We start from the raw sequence: 20,656 nt of genomic DNA, 5'->3' as shown, positions 1-20,656 counted from the left end.
GTGAAATAGGCAACTCTAAGCTCTCATTTGCCACAGAAACATTGAAAAACTAGAGGGAACTGTTCAGAACCAACCTTGACAGGACTCTAGCAAACAAATGCTAGTAAAGAAAAAGGCACCTCAAAATGTTAGAAAAGTTTTGTGGTGATTTTACAGCAGTTTTGGTCTTGAAGCAGTGGCTGCCTGTGTTCTCAGTGTAGGATTCTTTCCTCTGTTTCAGGAGAAAGCAGAACAGAGCAGACCTAATTCACAAGTTGTGTATGTCTGTTCTAACCTGTCTGGGGACTACCTGAAAGACTGATGCAGGGCAATCATCTCTGTTTTCCTAACTTAGAAATCAGGCCAGAAAAACAATGCCCCCAAACACTGCAAGCCAAACTAACAACTCTCAAATGCCTGAGGCAGAAGACAAAAGTCAAAACATACAATAGACTGCCTAAGGCAAAAGCTGGGGAGAGTTCTTTGGGTAATTAGGACACTGAAAAACAGCCATATACTGTATACTGGAAATTTAGAAAGCCACATGCATGTCCATGGCAAGACACAGAGAAAAGACCTAAGAAGACCCTAACTTCCACCTTGGTCCTTCCCTAGGCTCAGAGTGAGCTTGACTAAGTGTTGAAGGAGGGCCCCTGCACAGAGTCAATCTGTAAAGGTTAGGAGAAGTGGGTTTTTTTTCCTTTCTCTCTTTCTTTTCATTTGTTTTATTGTGATTTTAGCTCCTGGCTTTCAAGTGCATCTCTGTTAAAACATTAGCTGAACACAGGCTAAGGAACAGAGACTTCTGTTATATAAGTTAACTGTTGGAGTCTCTGCAATAATAGCTTAGAAAAGTCACTGAATAGACTTCTACAGTCTTCAACAATTAAAAAAGAAAAAAAAAAGGCAAACCCTGGGGAAGAAGGAGAATTTGATGTCCAGAGTTATCATATTATCTGGTTTTCAACAAAAAAATCACAAAGCATACAAAGAAACAGAAAGGTATAGGTCATTCAAAGAAAAAAATAGACTAAAACCGTACCTGAGGAAGCCCACACAACAGACTTTTTAGACAAAGACTAGAACAGCTGTCATAAATATGCTCTAGAGCCAAGGGAAAACACAAAGAACTAAAAATATCATAAAAACAATGTGTGAACAAAATAAGAATATTGATAAAGAGATAGAAATTATAAACAGGAACCAAATGGAAAATCTGGACTGAAAAATACAATAAGTGAAATGAAAAATTCATTTCAAAAGCAGGGGTCCAAAAGCAGATTTAAACACACATAAGAATGAGCAAATTTGAAAATAATACAGCCAAAAATATGTGTCTTAGGAGGAGAAAGAAGAAAGAATGAAGAAAGTGAACAGAGCCTAAGGGACCTGTGGGATACAATCAACAGGACCAACTTATGCAGTATAAGTCCAAAAAAGGAGAGCATTTGGAGAAATAATGGGTGAAATTTCCCAAATTTGATGAAAAACATGAATCTGCAGATCCAGCAAGCTCAATCAACTCCTAGTAAGATAAACTCAGAAACCCACACAAAGACACATTAAAATCAAACCATCAAAAGCCAGAGACAAAGAATCCTGGAGGCAGCAAGACAGAGGCAACTCATTACGTACAAGTGTTCTTCAATAAGATTAACAGTGGACATCAGAAACTGTCAGAAATTCTTCAGACCAGAAGACAGTGGGATAACAAATTTAAAATGCTGAAAGAAAAAAAAACTGTCACCCAAGAGTTCTATAACCAACAAAATTATCCTTCAAAAATGATGAAGAAATTAAGACATTTTCAGATAAACAAGTGATGACAGAATTCATTACCACTAGTCCTGTCCTACAAGAAATACTAAAGGGCATCCTCATGTTGAAAAAGACACTAAACAGTAACTCAAAGTCATATTTAAAAAAATTAAAATATCTGGTACAGGTAAGTACATGAACAGATATAAAAGCAAGCATTACTTTATTTTTGGTTTGTAATTCCACTTTTTGTTTCTTACAGAATTTAGACAAATGCATAGAAATTATAAATCTATGTTACTGGACACATAATTAATAAAGATGTAATTTGTCACAACAATAATGTAAGGAGAAGGAGGACAAAGCTGTATAAGAGCAGAGTTTTGTACGTTATTGAAGTTAAGTTGGCATCAATTCAAATTAGATTGTTATAAATTTAGGAAGTTAAAATGTAATCCCTATAGTAACCACAAAGAAAATATATACACTGAAGGAAATGAGAAGAGAATCAAAATGGTCCACCACAAAAAATTAACACTAAAGAAGGCAGTAATGGAAGAAATGAGGGACAAAAAAGAGAGTATAAGATAATACAGAAAACAAAGTGACAAAAGTAAGCCTTTCTTCATCAGTAATTATTTTAAGTGTAAATGAATTAAACTCTCTAATCAAAAGGCATAGATTGGCAGAATGGATGAAAAAACATGATCCAACTGTATCCCGCCTACAAGAGACTCACTTAAGATCCAAAGGAACAAATTGATTGAAAGTAGAAATATAAAAAAAAATAATAATAAGTATGAGGATGGAAAAAAGTATTTTATACAAATAGTAACCAATAGAAAGCTGGGGTAGCAGTACTAAAATCAGACAAAATAGACTTTAAATCAAAATTTGTTCTAAGAGATGAAGAAGGACATTACATATGGATAAAAGGATCAATTCATTAATAAGGTATGATAATTATAAACATTTATGAAACAGAAAACAGAGCCTCAAAATATATAACAGAAACACTGACAGAATTGAAGGGAGAAATATACACTTCTACAATAATATCTGGAGACTTCAATACACTCCCAATAATGAATAGCATATCTAGAAAGAAGATCAGTAGGGAGATAGAGAACTTGAACAATAGTATAAACCAACAAGATCTAAAAAACATATAAAACACTACATCCAACAATAGCAGAATACACAATATTCTGAAATGCACATGAAACATTCTCTAGTAAAGGGCATATGTTAGGCCACAAAAAAAATCTCAATAAATGTAAAAAGACAGAAATTATACAAAGTATCTTTTCTAATCAATGATGAGATAAAGTTAAAAATCAATAACAAAAGGAAAATTTTAAAATTCATAGAATTGTGAAAATTAAACAATACATTCTTAAATAACCAATGAATCAAAGGGGAAATCACAAGGAAAATTAGAAAAATACTTAGAGACAAGCAAAATGAAAAGACAAAATATGAAAACTTATGGGATGCAGTGAAGACAGTGCTCAAAGGAAAATTTATAGCAATAAACAACTTTATTAAAAAAAAGAAGAAATATCTGTAACCAATAACTTAATTCTATACATTGAGAAACTAGAAACAGAAGAACAAACTAAGCCCAAAATAGAAAAATAATAATAAGATTAGAGTCAAGAAAAATAAAACAGAGAATAGAAAGACAATAGAGAATCAACAAAACCAATGGTTGGTTCTTTGAAAATATCAACAAAATTAACAAAATGTTAGCTAGATATGACAAAGAAAAAAGAGAGAAGATACAAATAACTAAAACTGGAGATGAAAATGGGAACATTATTACCAATCTTTACAGAAATAAAAAGGATTATAAGAGAATACTATAAGTGATTGTATGCCAACTAATTGTATAACCTAGAAAAAATGATCATATTTCACACAAATTACCTAAACTGCCTCAAAATGAAATAGAAAATCTTCACAGACCCACAATGAAAAAGATTAAATCAGTAATTGAAAATCTCCCAACAAAGATAAGTCCAGGATCACATGGCACCACTGATTAAAACTACCTAACTTTATTGGTTCACCAAACATTTAAAGAAAAATTAATACCAATCCTTCTCACAGTCTTCTAAAAACAGAGAAGAAAGGAAAACACATTCCATAAGGCAGGCGTTACCCTACTAACAAACCCAGATAAAGCCATCACAAGAAAAAACCTAATGAAATGGAAATATATCTCATGTTCATGGGTAGAAAGACTTAAGATTGTTAAGATGTCAATACAACCCTAAGCAAACTACAGATTGATATAATTCCTATCAAAATTTCAATGGCCTTTTTTGGCAAAAAGGAAAAGTTGATCCTCAAATTCATATGTATCTCAATGGATCCCAAATAACCAAAACAATTTTGACAAAGAAGAAAAAAGTCAGAGTACTAATGCATTCCAATTTCAAAATTCTCTGTAAAGCTACAATAATCAAAACAGTGTGGTATTGGCATAAGGGTAGAGATACATGAATGGGATAGCATTGAGAGTCCAGAAACAAACCTGAACATGTGTGGCAAATTGATTTTTGACAAGGGTGCTAAGTCCATTTAATGGGGGAAAGAATAGGCTTTTCAACAAATGTTGCTGGACAACCAGATTTCCACAAGTAAAAGAATGTAGTTGGACCTCTACATCACACCATTTATAAAAATTAACTTAAAATGGAGCAACAACCTAAATATAAGAGCTAAAATCACAAAACTCTTAGAAAAAAACATAGGGGTAAATCTTCGTGACCTTGGATTTGGTAATGGGGTCTTAGATATGACACCAAAAGCACAAGCATCAAAAGAAAAAAACAGATAAGTTGAACTTCAGCAATATTAAAAACTTTTGTGCATCAAAGGACATTATCAAGAAAGTGAAAATATAACCCAGAGAATGGGAGAAAATATTTTTGAGTTGTAATAGATGATAAGGTTTAAGGTTTTATTTGTTTGTTTTTGTGCCTTTTTTTTTTGGCAGCTGTCCTGTCCAGGGATCTGAATTCTTGACCTTGGTGTTATAACACCATGCTCTAACCAATTGATCTAAACAGCCAGCCCTGATAAGGTTTTAATATCCAGAATATATAAAGAACTTCTAAAACTCAACAACAAAAAGACAAACAACCCAATTTAAAAATAGGCAAAGTACTTGATATTTCTCCAAAGAGATGTAAAAATGGCCAAGAATTATATGAAAAGATATTGAACATCTTTAGTCATTAGGGAAATGCAAATCAAATCCACAGTATAATAACACTGTATATCTAGATGGCTGTAATTTTAAAATGGAAAATAACAAGTGTTGGCAAAAATGAACTGGATCCCTCATACATTGCTGATGGGAATGTAAAATGGTGTAGTTGCTGTGCAAAATAGTTTACTGGTTCCTTTTAAAAGCTAAATATAAAATTACCATATGGCCCAGCAATTCCACTCTTACCCAGAAGAATTTCAAACAGAAACTCAAATAGACACATGTATGGAATCATTTATTGCAGCACTATTTACAGTAGCTCAAAGGTGGAAACAACACAAGTGTCCGTCAACAGATAAATGGAAAAACAAAAGGTAGCCTGTACATACAATGAAATATTATTCACCCATTAAACTGAATGAAGTTCTGAAAGATACATGCTACAACATGGATAAACCTTGAAAACATTATGCTAAGTGAAATAAACCAGACACAAAAGGACAAATATTATATGATTTCACTTATACAAAGTATCTAGAATAAGCAAATCATAGAGAATTTGGAAAAATAGAGTAGAGATTACCACTGTGTGGAAGAAGAGAGAAATAAGTTATTGCTTAATGGTTACAGAGTTTCTTTCTTGGATAATGGAAAAGTTCTGGAAACATATAGTGGTAGTGGTTGCACAACAGTATGAATGTAATTAATGCCACTTCTTAAATGTTTTATACATTTAATCACAGTAGAAAAAAAGAATGTCAGCATATATCTATTTTAGGAATATCAATAGGGGAATATTAACCTTTTTATAGGGGACTATATTTAACTAACATTTCTTGAGACCCCTCTGTGGTCTGGACTCTGCGCTATTGCACTGGCTAACAAAACAACGTCCCAGAGCTCAAGGAATTTACAATCCAGTAGAAAAGGCAGAACAGCCAATGTCAACCCTGAGAGATCCAGGAATAAATGTATATATTTGGGAATCTTGGAAGCACACAAAAGGAGTACCTAATCCAGACCAGGTTGGGTAAGGAAATAAGATGAAAAAGGGTCAAAGCATTCCAGGAAAGAACAGCAAATTTGCAAAGGCTGTAGGTGAGACAAACATCAGGCATTTAGGGAGGCATTGTTCGTGGTGGAGCAAGGTTGAAGCAGAGTTGGGTAGGGAGTGGCAGTTACTGAGGGGTAGTGAGGGATGAGGTTAAAGATACAAGCAAAAACCACACTAAGCCACACTGAGGGGTCCTCATGATATCCTGTAGAGAAGCCATTCCAGGATTGGAAGCAAGGTGGTAATACAATTAGGGCCAGCTCTATGAAGAATACATTTAAGGGTGTTAGACCAAAAAGAGGAATTCAGGCATTTCTATGAGCTCGAGAGAAAAGTCTTTAAGAGACAGAAGACATCAAAAATCACAAAACAATAAAATCACAAAATGTTTGATAATACTGTGTTGGCAAGGTTTTGGATAAACAGGTATTCTTACACATTGCTGATGTAGGACAATTACCATATCAGGGTAATTTGATAATATTTATGGAAATACAAGTGCATACTTAGCAATTCTTCTGGGAATTCGTCTTGGAGATAGAAATGTTCATGTGTAACATGGAATATATATAATGCTATTTATCACTGCTCTGTTTGTAATCATAAACGATTGGAAAAAAACAAAATATACATCAGTTGCAGCCCAGCGTATGTCTACAGCCATACACTGGAATAACACTAGACAATAAAAAATAAATGATAAAGCTTTCATGTGCAGATAGAAAATAATTGCCAAGATAAATTATTAAAAAACAATAAAAACCAAAAAACCTTCCTTCAAATAGGGGTAAAATATACTACTATTTATATTAAAAAGTGGGGGAGAGATCTTAATTTTAGAAGGAAAATCTATTGTCAAGATAAAATTTTAAACAAAAAATAAAGAAAAAAAGCAAGGATTGAATATGCTACTTTTTGGATAAGAATGAAAGAAAAAAATCTTGGATTAAAGAAGAAAATGCTGTCAAGGACGTTAGGAAGACAATTGAGGGACTAGTATTATAACAATGTAAATTTCCTGAGTGTCTCAATTGTGTTGTAATTATGTAGAATAGCCTACTTTTCTAGAAATTCATTATTTGTTTTATCATTCGTCCTATAATTTTTGGGCAATGATTACTGTAAAGCCCGTTGACCTACAGTCTGTGAAATCCAGCTAAATATTTTCTTCTTTTGAAAATGAGAACTTCGCTACCATCAAACATAGGCCTTGCAGAGAGATAATAAGGTCCTTTGTGCAACTGATTCCCAGCAACATTAGTTGCTCAGCACCAAGTTCTAAATTTCCTGATGCCTTGGTTGAAGTTCTGTGGCTTTTACATTTTCTCTCTGTTTTAGGAACATACATAAGAATTAATTTTAAAGGTGGACTCCAGAGTAAAAAAATTTTAAATTCTATAGAGCAGTTGGGAATTTTCGAGTTCAAGTTTAGACATCATTATTCCTTAATTATCATCAAGTATATTCCTTAATTTGGAAGCCTGGATCACTATGCCTAACCTCCTCCATTCCCCACAAAGTAACTTAAAACAGCAAAACAGCATTAAAAATGTTTCTTAAATTATCTACCATGAGTCAAACTGAAGTATTAAAAGAGGATGTGGGACAGAGTACTTTACTTGCCAATCTAGAAAATTGTGTGCCTGGAAGACATATCTGTTCACAATTCAGCCGATCCCGATCACATAAAAAAAAAAAAAAAAAATTCCAGAAAACTTTTAGAAATTATCTGGTCTTGGTCCCACATTTTAAAGATAAGCAAGTTGAAGCTCAGAGAAGGAAAGAAGGAAGAAACAACATTTGTTGAATGAATATTATGTGACAAGCATTTTACATGTATGATCTCTTGAATTCATAACCATCCTACTTGGCAGCCAACAGTACCTTCAGTTTTAGAGATGAAGAAACAGAGGTTCAAAGAGGTTAAGTGACTTGCCTGACATCATTCAGCTAGTTTGTAGCTAATCCAGGTCTAGAACTCAGCTCTTGCTCAAAGTGAATGCTTTTTCTTTATGACATACTTTGTAAAACATACTGCCTTCTGTTAGTAAAAAGGGAAGTCAGAATATTTTGCACTATTTCGAGTTTTCTGAGAATGTCTTACACTATTTAAAACTTCTGAGAATGTCTACAATGACAACATCCTGAGAAATCTATATTTAAAGTGTTTTGTATTTCTGAATCATGGAGAATGATTCTGTCAATGATACAAATAGGCATTTTGGACCTCTTGCAAGCATTTCAAAAATGGTAAATTAATTTTGTAGAAATTACAAAATAAACAAATCTTTATACAGGTTCATGCATTCCTTGATTTGGGAAGCAATTGTTTATTTTCAGAACCTAAATAGTATTGATTATCCCTCACTCATACCCATAACTAGCCAGAGCTAATTTTATCTTTTTCTGAAATCTGAAAGAACATTGTTTCTATGTCTTTTAGAACTACTCATTATTTATACACACATATAATTTGTATGTATAATTTTATGCACATAGAACATAGATATTAATATAACATATAATATGTTCATTTCTCTGTGTGCCTCCAATGAGGCCTTTCACAAATTTTGCTTACATATGGTAGTTCATTAAGACCACATGGTTGAAATTATACTGATCATTTATTCATCTGTTCATTCAAAAAGCATTTGCTAAGCCTGTGCACAGATGCTCATAGCTTTTCATAATTACCCCAAACTGGAAACAATTCAAATGTTCAACAACAGTGTTACATCCATATAATGGAATATTACTCAGTAATGAAAAGTTAGGAACAGCTGGCATGAACCCACTGCCCTCCCTTTCTTCCTGCCTGGAATGTAAATACAATTTTACAAATGGTGAGGTCAAAAGTCTGAATTAAAAGGCACTCCATCATGAAAAGGTACAGGAGAAGAGGAGTGCTATTCTTTGAATGTTCGTGTCCCTCCAAAACTCATGTTGAAACTTAATCCCCAATGCAATAGTGTTAAGACATGGGGCTTTTAAAAGGTAATTAGGTCATGAGGGTTCTGCCCTCATGAATGGGATTAGCGCCCCTATTAAAGGGCTTCAGGAAGTCTGTAAGTCCCTTTTGTCTTTCTGCCATGTGAGGACACAGCTTTAGCCCCTTCCACCATGTGAGAATGCACTAAGAGGCACCACTTATGAAGCACAGAACAAGCTTTCACCAGACGCTGAGTCTTCTGGCATCTGGATCTTGGAGGCTTGGCCTCCCCAGCCTCCAGAACTGTGAGAAATAAATTTCTATTGTTATAAATTACCCTGACTATGATATTTTATTACAGCAGTAGGAACAGACTAAGACAAGGAGTTATCAGTAAAGTAGTCTGAGAAAAAGCAGCCACTAAAATAGAAGAAAATTCAACCCAGTGTGATGTCTTAGAGATGGGGTCTTGCAACCAGGAGGCCTCAAGCCTGGGGAGAAAGCCAAGCAGAAAGACAAACAGAGCTTGGGTCCCTGATGGCTTAGTGAAGCGGCTGTAGCAGCCCTGGACTAGCTACCTCTGTACTTCTTATTAAATGAGAAAAAGTTGTATTTGAATAAGCCATTGTAATAAAATTTGTTACATGTAGCCAAACACCATCTTTAGTGACACACAGGGCAATTCAGATTCTTTATGGATTAAGTAGGCTGTTGGGGGCTAGTTTGGAACCCTAACCACCAATATGATGGCCCCATTTTATTGAATAGTTTTTGTGGGAAAATATAAGTTAGAGGCCAGGACACTGAGAAAAAATTCTTAGCCACACACCAGAAACTGAGATTTTTAAGTGAGGCTAAAAAAACACACAGAGTGCCTGTATTCCAACTCAAGAAAAGATTTTTTAAGTCCATATCAAAAAAGAATCTATAGAAACACCTTAGAAAAGTATAAACTGTATCACAAATGTGTAGTAACAAGAGGAAAACTATGAGTCGTGAATGTATTAGAAATGAACTGGATTAAGTGAGTTCCTTCTAGATCTCAGTAAGTACGATTTATATAAGCCAAAAATAAATCTCCTTAAAGGCAAGTACCACGTTTTATTTATGTTGTATGCCCCAAATCTAATACTATGCCTCTCATTTTCAAAGTACTCAGTAAAAACTCACATGCACTCTCAAATATTGAGTTAATCTATACAATTTAGTGAACTGGATGCAAATTCGGCAAAATCGATCAAAATTACCTATGTACACACTCTGATCACTTCTACGAAATTTATTCCAGAAATATATTTGCACATATATGAAGTGACATATCTACATGGTTACTAACAGGAGCACTGTATGAAATAATTAAATATTAAAAACAATCCAAAGATCAATCAAGAATATTATAAATCTGTGCTATTGTAAAAAAGAATATGAAACTCTCCGCTGATGTAAATTAAATTTTATTAAATTAATAAAAAAGCAAGGGGCAGAACATTTGCTTAAAAAAGGGGGAAGTGGGCTGCCTGGTTAGCTCAATTGGTTAGAGCATGGTTATAACACTAAGGTCAAGGGCTTGGATTCCTGTACAGGTCAGCCACCAAGTGAGTGAATGAATAAATAAATAAATGAATGAATTGGGAAAGAAAAAAATATATACAAGTATGTATTTATTTATTTATACACAAATAAAATATCTCTAGAAAGGTGAAGGAAATTAAAAATAAAAACCTCAAACCTCATAATATTGGTTGCCTCCAGAGAAGCAAATTAGAAAACTAGGGGAGATTTTTTACTAAAGAGCCATCACACATTTTGAAGTATGAATAACATATTTGTAAAAACATAAAAATAAAATCAAGGGGGAAAGTACTTATTATTTATTGAATGGAGAATGGATAAACTCAATATAGTGAAATATTTACATTAGTATAAATGTGCATATATAGCAAATTACAATTAACAATATGATTTGAAATGTATGAACCTATATGAAAATGATAAGCAAGAATTAACTATCAAAAACTTAAGAGAGTATCGTCTTTTGTGTCATAAAACTCTACCTTAGATATGTGTATAGAAAATATCTCTGTACTTGAGTAAAGGCAAATTAATCAGAAGTCACTCTACTTACATTTGTAAAAATGTATGTTTTTAATAACACTAAGATTTTTTTCTAATTTATTATATTGGATTGCGTGCTTTCCTCCAAAGCATACAGATACCAATACAGCAAAATATAAACTATATAAAAACATATTTAAAAGATAAAACCATAAATACAGAAAAGTACATAAGAACAGTTTTTTCCCCTATGAACCACTTCTCTGTATCCAATTACCTTAAAAATTCAACATTAACCAGAAATTTAAATTAGGGTTTATATTCTACATAAACTCAGTAAATAAATCTAGTAAATCTAAGTAGAATTTAAAAGTTAGACTACAATTTCTGCAAGGATATTTATTCACTCATCCATCCATTCAACAAATATTTATTGAGAACTTATTATGTGCTAGGTCATATCCCAGGAGCTTAGGATGCATCAGTTAACAGAAGAGACAAAGATCCCCACTCTAGTGAGCTTATTTGGAATTGGGGACTAGAGATTTGGGGAATCATTGGCATAGAAATGACAATTTAAAGCCATGAGATAGGATGAGATCAGTAAAGGCATGCATGCAAATTTGGGGAACTCCAAAATTAAGAGGTCCGGGAGAAGAGGATGAACAAGCAAAGGACAGTGTGAAGGAGCAGCCACAAGTAAGAGGCAAATCAAGACCACAGGGTGGGCAAGTGTAGGCAGGAGAAGACAGACAGCAAAGGAGGAGGAGGTGACCAACTGTGTCAAAGTCTGCTGATGGGACGAGGAAGATGAGAACTGGCAAGTGATCGTTGGGTTTAGCAGAATGGAGGTCACTGTGGGGGGCAAAAGCATGACTGAAGTGGCTTTAAGGGTAAATGGGAAGGAAGTGCACAGTATAGAAATGTTTGCAAAGAGTGGCTGTAAAAGAGAATAAAAGACAGCTTGTGAAGGAAACGGGGTCAAGAGATGTGTGGTTCTGGCTGTTTTTAAGATGGGAAAAATAGTAATATGTTCATAAGCTAATGGAATGAGACACTAGAGAGAAAATAAGGAACGATACAGGAAAGATGCCGAACAGTGGGTAAACTGACATGTTCCAGAAGATGAGAGAAGGTGAGACCTTGTGCACATGGGTCATCACGGAGGGTACCTCCATGGTGAGAGCTGGGAAGGCAGAGGATACAGATGCAGATCCTGGTCAGTGTGGAGATGAGGTGATGGGAAACTGAGGCATCCACCTCTAAGTGTTTTAATTTTCTCAGTGAAGTAGGAAACAAGATCATCAGCCAAGGGGGAGAATAGCAAAGGGTTATGCTGGGCCTTCTGTTACAAGGCTGTGCTCTAACCAACTGGAAACAGAACCTGATTTTTTTTTTTTTTGGCAGTTGGCCAGTACAGGGAAGCCAACTGTTGACCTTGATGTTACAAGGCTGCACTCTAATCAACTGAGCTAACTGGCCAGCCTATGCTGGGCCTTTTGGCCCCCAGTAAGGAGTTTGAATTTTACTTAGACTTAAAATGTTAAGCTCTGGAGATCAGAGTGAATATAGTTAACATTCCTAAACTGCTAATGGTTAATATGGTATAAAGTTTATGTTATACTCATACGTTTATTTCCAGAATTAAAACTTAAAATTAAATTTAAAAAATTAGGTGTTAATAATTACACAACTCTGAATATGCTGAAAAACATTGAATTGTACATTTCAAGTGGTTGAACTGTATGATATGGAAATTATATCTCAATAAAGATGCTTTAAAAAATAAAGTAAAAACTTGGGGGAAAAAAAGACACAACAATCACAATAATTCCTTGAACTTGTTCAGATAAGTGAACAGATATGTTGATGGCGGGTGGGGGGGAAGAAAAAGAGGAATTGGTAAAGGGACATGAAAATCAACTACATATTGATTTTAAAAATAAAGCAAAAACAAAAGTATTTTAAGCAACAGCATGATATAATCCAATTTTTTAAAAGATCAAATAATAGACAATCCCTCAAATCACAATTCAAAGCTCCTTATTGGTGTGGGGATGAGGAAAGAATTTTCATAGATTTTATAAAATAGAGGGCAAGAAAATAATACATGATTGAAGAATTTCTTAAGACATAAGTATTGGCTTTTCTCATCATAAAGAAATTATGTCAAAAGAGAAATGAAAATGACATCTAGAGAACAAAGTTTATTATACAGCTGTGGTAAAAAGGAAAATTAGTACTGGATGGATTTTGTTAAAGTTGTAGTATTAAACCACAGTTGTGTTCAACAGAAGAGACCCACACACTAATTTGAACACAAGGAGATTTTATTGCATATTGGTATGAATTTATGGAAAACCATTATTAACACCACAATATAAGCAAACCATTAAAATAAGCAAGGCAAGTCAATAAAGAATGAGGAACGAAAATGGCCTTGTGTTCTCACTCATCTGAACTTGCTCCACAGTTTACTGTGCTCTTGGTTCAAAGGAAAACATAATAGCCACAAGTATTTACTGAAACATTATCTATTTACCACGGTTTCACTCTTAAGATTCCTCAGGGGGTCTAAACCACAATGTTGCTACACAAATAGTAAGTAGAACCATTCAATACATTTCGTTCTTATTTTTCAACTTAAAAAGGAAGCACCTTAAACATAAAACTGCCGTTCATTTGCTGATGGATGAAACAGAGAGAAAGCATGAAAGTGAACATTGATATTCTGTGACTGGACATATTCCGTGGGATTGAGCCATCCTGTTATTGTACTAACTAAGACGTCATGAAAATTAGGACACGAGACACTCAACACCTGTTTATCGAGCAGAGGTTGTAGAGGACAGCCACAAAACATGGATAATGAACTCCATCATCTCAAATTTCATTTCAGTTAGCATTTCAATTTCTTCCCATATTACCCATGTTAACATTAATCAGGGGATAAAAGGAAAGTTAAAAAATTAGTTGATTTGCTCAGGCCCTTGCCATTCCCCTACGTGTGGCTAAAATACAGCTCAAGAAAAAGAAGGGGAGAGAGAGCCCTGAATACAAAGTACCCGGAAAATCCACTAAAGGAAAAATGCCTATAGCAGGAAAACGATCTCACGCAGCAACACGATCTAGAAAGAAATACCCACGGCAACTATCTCAAATCCCTCGCATCTGATTCCTCACTTGGTGATCAGATCTGTCATTAACTTACATTCCTAACAGTAAGTCATTTCTGGGCCTCAAGCTGCAGCTATTAAAAAGGGGGAGAGGGGCAAGGCATTGGACTGAATAAATAACATCTAAGGACTGTTAAAGGACAAAATTTAAGAACAATTCTCATATTAGTAATGACAGTTTTCATGCTGAAATTTCCTAGTAGGGAATAAATGCTTAATAGTTAGAAATAGGAGTAGTAGTGGTAATTAACAAATTCCCTTAACAGTACAGAAGAAACTATTTCTAACTAATAATGAGAAATGGAGAGAGAAATATGATAAAGCCCAATTTCTGATTTTAAGAGAGAGAAGAAAAGCCTTCACAAACTCCAGTATCTGTAAGTGGTGGCTAACACATAAACCATACCTGAAAAGCCCAGGACTCATAGCAGATCAGCACTCCCAGTGCTGCTGACTGCAGATCTGAAGATCGAGTACAAACCCCCATCTATACCACACTGAACTCACATACTCAGCTGGGCTGAAAGTAGAAGACCCTCAAGTACCCTTTCATCCTGAAACCTGCCATCTGAACTCCAGTTCTGAGATGAGCACATGGGTTTGTCATGTGTCCTGCTGCAGATGAGGGGTGTCACCCACTGGAAAGGTGACACAGCAAGCCCAGGGGTTATGCCATAACCTGAGATCCTCTAAAACACTGAAGCAGCAATGGCACCTTTTGTTCACACAAGGCAGAGCTAACACCACCTGATCCTCATTAAAGCCATATCTCGAGGACCCAGGGTCTGGTCAGTGTCGCATGGCTCAGAAATGATGGGGCGAGGGCTGTAGGCCAGGCTTTTCCCTGGTATCACGGTGACACGTCATCTCTGTCTGAGAGCTTTTCAGGGCTATGGATTTCTTTGAAGCTGTTTCTAGTTTCAGTCAATGACTGGCTCTGGCTGATTCTCCAAGCCAACCTGTGTCCAAATAGGCCTTATTTCCACATCTCAGACTCACTCCTGGTGTAAGAAGACATTTCTTGTGGCCTTAGGAGTTCTCTTACTGGAATGGGGAATGATGAAATATCAAATTCAGTTTTTGCTCCTTGACCTTGTTCAAAGTTAGTGATGACTGTATGATACTTAACTTCTAAGTGTGTTAGATTCTCTAGCTTTATCTCATTGGCACTGTGAGACTAAACTCTTGAAGCTTAGATCTTATAGGAAGTTGCAGAACTTATCCATTTGAACAATTGGATTGTTTCAATTTTGAAGTCATTTAAGAGCAAGATGGTATTTACCAAGTACCCTTCTGATTTGAAATCAACAAATACTACATATTGGACCCTTGGTCTTTCAAGCCCATCAAACCACTCCAAAGCAACAATGTAAAACTGAAACAGTGGCAGAGACCTTCTTCCCACTTGATCTTAATAACATAATTATGTATCTATAATAACAACAATAATCAGGGTTTTTTTTTTTTTTTTGGTTATATACCTCTTCTCTGTAACTCAGAAAAAGTACGTTTATATTGAAAAACGCTACTACCACATATAAACACACCTAAATGACTGGAGGAAAGCTTTCATTAATGCATTTTAGGAAATTCTGCTCTTCATAAAAAGGATGTCTCTGAAAAACGTTTATTGGTACACCCTTCATACATGCACACATTTGTTTTTTTCAAAAAAACTTCCTTATTCGGGCTCACGATTATAGCCATTTATTGAGCAATTACTCTGCCAGGCACTATTCTAAGTCATTTACACATACCATTTTATTTAATCCTCCTAACTCTAGGCAGGAGAGCTCTGCTTTGCAGCTAAGCAATCTGAGTGTTCAGGCAACCTGTCCAAGATCACTTGGCAATAAGCAGCAGAGACAGATTTGAATCCAGAGTTGGACTCCAGACTCCATACTCTTAGCCACTTCGTGAAGCATTCCAGTGATTTCATATAAGTAACTTAGAAAAGGTGACCTTTTCTCCCTTGCTGTTCAGCCTCTTTCCTCCTTGTCTTTTCTCCCACTTTCCTTCCTGCTTCCTCTCAGGCTGTCTAACACATACCTTCAGATTTCCTCAGTTTTCCTTTCCAGCCACAGCCAGGAACCTGGCCTCACTCGGCCTCCCCGCTGTGACAGTGCAAGCTTGGGCAGGAGGCTGAGCCTGTTGGGAAACCCAAGCAGACGCCGCTGGCAGAAGACAACAGCAGAACTGCCTGGGAAGTGTGAGCTTACCTCCACGTCCACAAGGACCTCCTGGACTCGGCTAGAACAACATTCTCTGGCCCTCCCCAGGGATCTGTTTATTTTTCACACTTACATGGAAACACATGAGGAGCTCTCGGACTGTCTGAGTAAACAATCAAACTTAGCGATGTAAACTCAAAGCAAGGGGAACAGCAGCTAATCTAAGCTTTCCTTCTTTAATACTTATTCAGTTTAATGTGCTCACAGTAGGAAATTTTGGAAACTTGGGGGTAAAACCTGATTTTCATACTTCTTCAGGCTTATTGTGAAACAAAAAGTTTTGCCAAAATTTTTCAGGGGCCAAAAAAAGAAAAAAGATCTTTAAAAGCTCTTAGGGTTGGTTTAAATAACACGATTAATTGATTAGTATACTGAATGTATTAGATGCCTATATTCTGGGCCTGAGTTGGAAAAGAAGCTGTTTTGTTTCTGCATATTTTTCTGACAGAACATGACTGGTGACATCTGACATGTGCAATGGCAGCAGGTGAGTGGACTCCGGTCTGCACATTCCAGGTCTGCACATCAACCTTCAAGCAGAGTGACCTTGAACCAGTTACTTAACTTCTGCCAGCCTCAGCTTCTCTGTAAAAAGACAGGAGCACTAATGTTCATTGCCTGGGGTTACTGTAAAGATCAAATGACATCACGTCTCTGAAAGCGCCTTGCACAGTAACTGGCAGAGCAGGCATTTAATAAAGGGTAGTTTTATTTAATTTTATGTCATTTTGAGGGAGAGGCAGATGTTAAAGCTTGTTATTAAGAAATTAGGAGACAGAAGCATAAATTAGTGGTCTGCAATTTTTCCTGCACTTCAGAGAACTGTTCACCAAAGCTCTGTTTGCAGTAAAAATAGGGACAGCAGAATCCTTTGCACTACTTCTCCCACCAAAACCTCAATGTTTAGTAATCAGACACTTCAAAGTCTGATTGTACAAGGTATTCCTGTTCTGTGTATTACTATTACATACATATTTACAATATAAAAATCAGAAGAACAAACGCAAAATCAAAGTCAATAGGGAAATGCAATGATCAGATATAAATGTTAGGTTCTGCAGCCTATCAGAAAAAAAATCATTTCTGAAGATAAGAAATATAGTGCTCACAGCAAGAAAAATACCAGTAACTCTGTGTACACAATAAAGAACCTTTATGGAGAAGGCTTATTTGGAAAAATTATATTTTCCTCTACCTCAAATTATCTGAGATTTCATTTTCAGCATTATTTCTAATTTGTTTTGTTTAAGATAAAAAAAAAAGGGGGTCACCACTGCTTTGCTCAACATTTCCCTGAAAAAGGAGGCAGTGGGGGCTCACTAAAGAAATACAGAAGTTGACAGCTGTAATGCACAGCAGTGCAACAATAAAAAATTTGCAACAGGCCAACAAGGAAGCTAAAAGGGAACCCTTGATAAAAACTGTCCTTTGCATGAGGCTCCTGGGCTTACAACTGGACAAGTATCTCACTACCCAAGTGGCTGGAAGGCATTTTCTATCTATAGGAGGCAAAGGCTGGGAAGGAGTTCAGGCCACGGTGACTGTCAGGAAGCTCAGGTTACAGCAAAACCTCCAAAGTTATTTCCAGAGCATAATCAGAGCTCTCCTCTGAAAAGTCAGAGCAGTGATGCATTCTTAGAACTGATGTTTCTTGCTGAGTTCAGCATTAAACCATCTGAGAAAGCTCAGATCAGCCAGGCTGAACAAACAAGCAGCAAAAAAAAAAAAAAAAAAAAATTCCATGGAGTATCCACTAAATAAGTTGTCCTCATTCACCAAAAAACTCATGCATATACCTAAGTCCTCCCTCACCCCCCAAGAAACTATATTGGCCAACTTTCTAGAATTCTCATAGGTTCAACAACGTTAAAAGCAATGACAATAAAGCCCCTTCTATTCTTTTCCTCAGACACATAAATGATATATCAAAATCAAGCAGTGTTTTCATAAAATTATCTATAGTCACATAAACTGTATTATCTCTGCCTGTGTTAAAAAATTAAGAGTGTTTAGTTGGAATTCATCCTAATTACCCCAGGCCCAAAGTATACAAAAGCCTAAAGTTACAGGGGTCTCCAAAAGCTTCCTGTTAAGGCATAGCCCCATTTTAAAGCAAAATCTTTAAAGGTTCTGTGGGAAGAGATATAATTTCAAGAAGGATTTCATATTTTCAAATTTATGCTTAAGAAAAAATATAAAATGTTAAATCAAATTTAATAACATATTTGTTTGAAAATAAAATACCCTATTTTATTAGTTCCAGAGTTTGTCCTCATCCTCTACTTGTACAGTCACTACTTGTACAGATTCCTTTCTACTAAAATTAGGTGGGGTATCTGAAAGACCTAGAACCAGCTTCTCTGAGTATCCTTTCTCAAGGCACCCACAGAGGGAAAAACCAAGCAGTCACAGACAGAAGAAACTCTTACAGAAGCAGTTATTCATTTCCTGAGCTAAGCCACTTCCTTTTTCACACATTTCCTTCTCTTCACCAACGTGTTTTTTGAAATTAGCATCAAAGTGCTCTTGCAACATGTACTTCTGGGTCTAGGGCCAGGAATCTAAGCAAATTCCAATGGCTATGTCATTTTTAATATCATCACTGTAGATACAAAATTAGAACTTCAAACAAAGTGTCATGTCAGTAGTATAGAAGGCTCTGCAATAATTGGCATTGCAGCAAAAGAATCTGAACTGTTATGATCTAGACACACGCTTTGAGGAAACAAACGTTGTCAAAGTGAAAACTGAATGCAAAAAAATTGCGGTATATTCTATAAGGAAATCAAGTTTTTAAACTTTTCAAACCTTAAGTAAACTATAATGAGTTGCCTTTTCACTCTAAGTATAATCTTAGAAAAAAAAAAATGAAAGTCTCATAATCATTAAAAGGATATATTTTATGAGACATGTATTCTCAATGATTACTGTCTTGACTTTAATCAAAGCAGATACAGGAAGGTGAACAGAAATGTGACTATCATGATTCTTCTGTGCTAATAAATACTAGGGTACTTCAAATAGTTCATGGAAAAATGAAATTAAAAGATGAATCTTTCCATGAATTTTTTTAAGATACCTCATAAAAAATATAATTTAAAAAAATAAAATAAAGTCAGTCTTACCTAAATACAAAAAGCTTTATTTATTTACCAGCAATAAATGATAACACAAAAACAGACAAACGGAATAAAATCTCTTAAAATGTTTATTTCTGTCAGGATAGCTGACAATTTTCTTTTAAGTATTTTGGTTTATTATTATAATAAGCATTTCCCCCCTTGAAAAATCCATTCAAAATATCTCAATCTTTGAGGTAAAGAACTTGAACTAAAAAACATCATCCTGATTTTATTTTAAAGAAAAAAATTCTTAAAATTCCTTTAGCTTGATAAATAGAAATAATCTCTTCTTGTTCTACTCTGGTGAACATAAATGTATTTTATACAGCAAAGTATCCAGTCACTTATTGGCAAACCGGAGGTGAGAACTTTTCATTTACACGTTTCACTTAAACACAGTGCAACACTGCCATGTTCATATATACGTTTCTTTCTCTTTTTTTTACAGTTACCAATACTCTTCTGGCAAAGATAAAGTTTTGGAATGGCAAAAGCAACAGAAGTTTTAGATCTCAAAGCTCCAGAAGGGAATTAATCTGAGTCTTCATCATCAAGATAGTCCTCGGCATTGCTTAATGTTCGAACTGCATCTAAAAGGAATAGTGAAAAAAAGCAAAACAGAGAAATTACAAATTGCTCGGATTTTGTTTTTCACATTCAAAGCTCTTGAAAATTCAACAAACTGTAATCTTCCTTCTGACCCAGGGATTGTGCTTTCTCCGAGAATCTTTTTCTACTTTGGCTTTTCAGCCTAACTATTAAGTCTCTGCTGCCACAGAGGCTGACACATACATGTAAATGCAAAAGAGTAAAGCATGTGAGGCTAAGGTATCCTTAGGCTGTTTCCAACAGAAAGTCACCAGCCACATGCACTGTGACTAACGTGTAACACACTAGCAGCCACTCCACTCTGATGTTTCCAGCCATCTCTCCTAATGACAAGTGCACATGGCTTTGCCAGTCCACAGCCTGAGGCCTTACCTGAAGGCAAGGTCACTGGGTAGAAAGATAACTAGTGAGGGGAAAAATGGAGAAAAAAGAGAATAAAACACAAAAGCTTCAGTTTCACCTTAGAAAACAGTGAAAATAAAGTATACTCAGAAGCTAAAGACTGAAATTTTTTTTTAAAAGT

At 35.4% G+C, this 20,656-nt stretch overlaps 1 protein-coding gene across 1 annotated transcript in view; it reads right to left on the bottom strand.

The window, feature by feature from the left end:
• Positions 1-19,592: 19,592 nt before the first annotated feature.
• OSTF1 (osteoclast stimulating factor 1) overlaps positions 19,593-20,656 on the bottom strand; it is a 67,817-nt gene continuing 66,753 nt past the window's right edge. Inside the window, exon 10 of the mRNA XM_008590737.1 lies at positions 19,593-20,114. Within this exon, the coding sequence (XP_008588959.1) occupies positions 20,056-20,114 (59 nt within the window). The 3' untranslated portion in view covers positions 19,593-20,055. The remainder of the gene's footprint in view (positions 20,115-20,656) is intronic.

Source organism: Galeopterus variegatus, unplaced genomic scaffold, assembly GCF_000696425.1.
Source record: "Galeopterus variegatus unplaced genomic scaffold, G_variegatus-3.0.2 Scaffold6344, whole genome shotgun sequence".
In the NCBI taxonomy this organism is placed as follows: Eukaryota; Metazoa; Chordata; class Mammalia; order Dermoptera; family Cynocephalidae; genus Galeopterus; species Galeopterus variegatus.
Note: the sequence above shows the minus strand (reverse complement) of the source record. Positions and strands in the feature narration are given on the sequence as shown.